Below are 3,894 nucleotides of genomic sequence, written 5' to 3'. Positions count from 1 at the left end.
GGACGGGGCTTCTGGTTTTTGACCAATTTTGGTCATGGTAAAATCCCAGAATTCTCGCATAGGTCATTCATGTTAACCCTTTAAAAATAATTTTTAAACTAAAGAGACAAATTATGCATTTAACTCTCATGTGATATCACATGCCCCCAACAGTACTAAACCTAACACACATAGCTTTCTCTGCTTCATCTGTAGAAAAATTTCCAACCAAAATCATCACAAAATCAAACCTATCTTTATCAACTAATAAAAGAACTCAACTTTAAGCTTCTCAGCAGAAAAAATAATAAGAATATTAGATTTTGCCGCTGGCTTTGAAACAAGGGCCAAAAGAAAGCGTAAAAAGATAAGGCTGATAAAAGAGAAAACAAAAAGGGGACCAAATCTTGTAGTTTCCCACATATATTATGCATTGCTAAATAAATCTTTAACCAAGATAATAAGGTAATCATTACATTATTCCTAAAACCCGCCGCTTCAGCCACCTCCACCGCCGCCGTCCACGACTCCAACAACTTACTCACATTCCCTACTACAGCTGACCTCCTCCTCCTCCATATCGTTCGATGTTGATGACATAAGACTCACCAGAAGATCAGCAAAAGCTGATATAATGAACTTATGTGTGCTCTTCGGATTCAACGCTAGGTAACATAAAAGAAGCTCGTGCAAGTAATCCCAGTTCGCTTTCACGTCCACCAGGTCACGTGCCTCCACCATCTCCTGCATGGATCGCCGGAAGTCCATGTACGGGTCCGGCGAGTCGGTGTGGACAGCCACACTGTCTTTAACACTCGTAGACTTCATCAATAAAGATTGAAACGAATCTTGGGAATATAAATTAACATCTGATGATTGGTTCGAGTCGTCATTCCTCGGGCTGATCATACCAATCGGTGTATCGGAAGACTCAGCAGTGTCGAGGGACGGCGTCGATTCAATGATGGAGTTAGAGCGACCGGGGGAGGCGAAAAAGAAGCGTTGGGAGGCGAAAACGGTGGCGAAGTCGGGTTCGGATTCGGAGTCGGAGGAATGCGTGCGGGTAATGGATTTGGAGGTTGAGTCAAAGGCGACGTTGGTGGTGTCGTAGTCGTAAAGAGAGTTGAAGCTTTTGAAGAGAAACGAAGGGCGGTGGTGGAAGGGAGGAGATGATTGGGGGCTTAGCGGACGTTTGATCTTGGTGAAGCACAAATGGAGATTTCTTCCAAGTGTGGTGGGCATTTTTTCTTTTTGTTATTGCAGAGAATTAAGAAGAAAGAGAGATTTGAGAAGAGGGAAAATCTGAAGGTGTATTTATTTGAGAGAGATGATTCTTCTTTCGGGTCCAAACGGTGACTACACAGCCGTAAAAGTCTCTGTGAATTGGACCATTTTTTTCATATGGTTTCTTGACAATATTATTTTCACTCTCTGAGTAAAGCGCGTTTAATCACGCTTTGTCATAGACTTAAATCACGATGGTGAAAAGCGCGTGAGAGAGTGAAGGGTTTGTAGTAACAGGAAGTTGGCGAACGACGTTTGGGCTGCAAGGAAGGTGCACATGCAAAGTGATTTTATGTGGCTCTAATTCTATGCTTTTTAATTTTTACTTAAATTCATAATTAATTACTTGTTTATCTTAATTAATTTCCATCAATTTCATAGACTCGTCATGATGAAACACCTGCTGATTTTGTTTTTTTTAAGAAACTGATTGATCGGACGGCTCTAGATATCTTCCTACCTATATAAGATCTCTGGGTTCCCACTGCCCCTCCCTCAAAAGGTCGTGCTAACTGTCTTGCTATCATTTGAACTGAGAGTGGATCCGAATTGAATTAATTTTAATTCAAAAATTAGTTTAATTTAATTTGATTGAATTTAAATTTATTTATTTATTTTAAGTATAAATTAAATTTTAGTTAAGAGGTTTAATTAGTTTTAAAATTGAATCAAACTCAAATTATAAAATGTTTGATTTGATTTGACTCATAAATTAGATAGATAGCTCGATTTAGTTTAAATTTAACTTAAAATTCGATTCGAATTGTGTTAAATAATTATTAAATAATATCGTTTTATCAATGAATCACAAATTTGAGCCACAAACGAATCATAAATTTGAATATAAACCGAGTCTAAATTAAAAGGTTTAACTTGTTTTAAAATCGAACCAAACTCGAACTATAGAAAGTTCGATTTAGTTTAGTTCGTGAGCTAAATAGATAACTCAATTCGATTTGAATTTGACTTAAAGTTTGATTCAAATTATGTTAAATAATTATTAAATAATATTGTTTTATCAATGCTCCACGAATTCAAATCATGAATTTGATCCATACATTTGAGTCATGAATTTGAGTCTAAATTCTACTCAAACTTGAATCAAACCATTTTTATTCAAACTGAACTCAAATTTTCTTTGATATTAGCTCAACAAATTGGAGCTGAACTCAAGTCAATGAGTGTTCGGACCCAATTTGATTTGTATCCACCCCTAATTTTATGTGATCCAAGCCTAAGCACGAAACATATTTCAAAATTTAGCTCAGTCACAATTTCTCTAAAATTTTTGGGCAAAATTATCCTTATATTAAAACCAAAAGTTAAATAAAACTGACAAAATATTAATGTTTTCAAGATAAAAGTCTGAATTTGAGCTTTTACTATATTTATAGAATATTTATTTATCCGATATAATAATTATAAGTTCGATCACTATACTCTGAATTTATTTATCCAATAAATATAAACAGAGTCCTTGGTTAAGGAAAGAAAAATCCTTCTATTAAACATTTCCATCAATTTTTTAGCATTAAAAAACTTAATCTCTTGCAATTACTTTCAAATGTTGAGACGGTGATATTAAAACATTCGAGAGTCTATTGTTATTTCTATTTTTCATTTTTTATTGTTGTTGTTTTGAATTCCATTTTACTTGCATGTCTTTGCCATAGAATTGTGTTTTGAGTGGGTTTTTTTTTTTTTTTTTTTTGGTTGCTTTTCAGGAAGATGAGGAAATTGGCTCATGTTCCCTAGGCATTGTAAGCTTTTTTTTTTTTTTTTTTTTAAGGGTTAAATCTACATATTTATATGTCCTATTACTTTAGGTCGATGTTCTCTTAAGGTATTTTAAACGCTTTTACATTGAATTTTACATGTTTGTGTTACCCGTTACTTTAGAGCGTTAGTTATTTGGACAAATTTTATATTTGATCGATGGTGACTTGTATCCTTCTATCGGTTACTTGTCATTCAATAACCTGTGTGTGATTGACATTGATTTATAAAATAGAAGAGTGTCGATTACTGTAAATCAAATGTTAGTTTTAATCTTTCGATTGAATTATTGACACAATCTTTATAAAAAAAAACACCAAAGCTAATTTATATGCATCATAAGCCTATTCAACATCAAACACATGCACGCACATGCATGCACAAGCACACACTCTAACTATTGCTAAAGATTGAGCATTTGAAAGTTTGGAAATTGGTTGAAGTTTGGAAACTGGTTGAAGGGTTAGTGAAGAATTAGAGTGATAAGCCTTAATTAATCTCTAACAACGTGTAGCTTTGAAGAAGAAAATTAATATAATTGCTTATTAATAGATAATTTCGGTGTTGAATTTAATTTAATTCGAAGCTGAAATGACAGCCCTTTTTACAGGAGATAATGCTACGAAATCGGAGAAGTCTAAGTTTCTTAAAATCATATCAAAGTCAATATTATAATTTAATGCATGGGGCCCTTTGCCCCCAATGAATTCGTTGGTGAATGTTTTAGAAATGTACCAAATTACCTGCCTTCATGAAATGAATAATAATAATAATAATAATAATAATTTAACCAGCTTCCTGGTTAATAAATTCATAGCAAATTTTGGCAAGAAAATGTACAAAAATGATTGCTTG

The 3,894-nt window shown here is 33.8% G+C and overlaps 1 protein-coding gene across 1 annotated transcript; it reads right to left on the bottom strand.

Moving 5' to 3' along the window:
- Positions 1 to 376: 376 nt before the first annotated feature.
- Positions 377 to 1,321, bottom strand: LOC123212208 (transcription repressor OFP16-like). Its single transcript, XM_044631282.1, has one exon. The coding sequence runs from the start codon at positions 1,219 to 1,221 to the stop codon at positions 517 to 519; it is 705 nt and encodes a 234-aa protein (XP_044487217.1). The 5' UTR covers positions 1,222 to 1,321; the 3' UTR covers positions 377 to 516.
- Between the last annotated feature and the right edge of the window lie 2,573 nt (positions 1,322 to 3,894).

This window comes from Mangifera indica, chromosome 3, assembly GCF_011075055.1.
Source record: "Mangifera indica cultivar Alphonso chromosome 3, CATAS_Mindica_2.1, whole genome shotgun sequence".
Taxonomy (NCBI): domain Eukaryota; kingdom Viridiplantae; phylum Streptophyta; class Magnoliopsida; order Sapindales; family Anacardiaceae; genus Mangifera; species Mangifera indica.
Note: the sequence above shows the minus strand (reverse complement) of the source record. Positions and strands in the feature narration are given on the sequence as shown.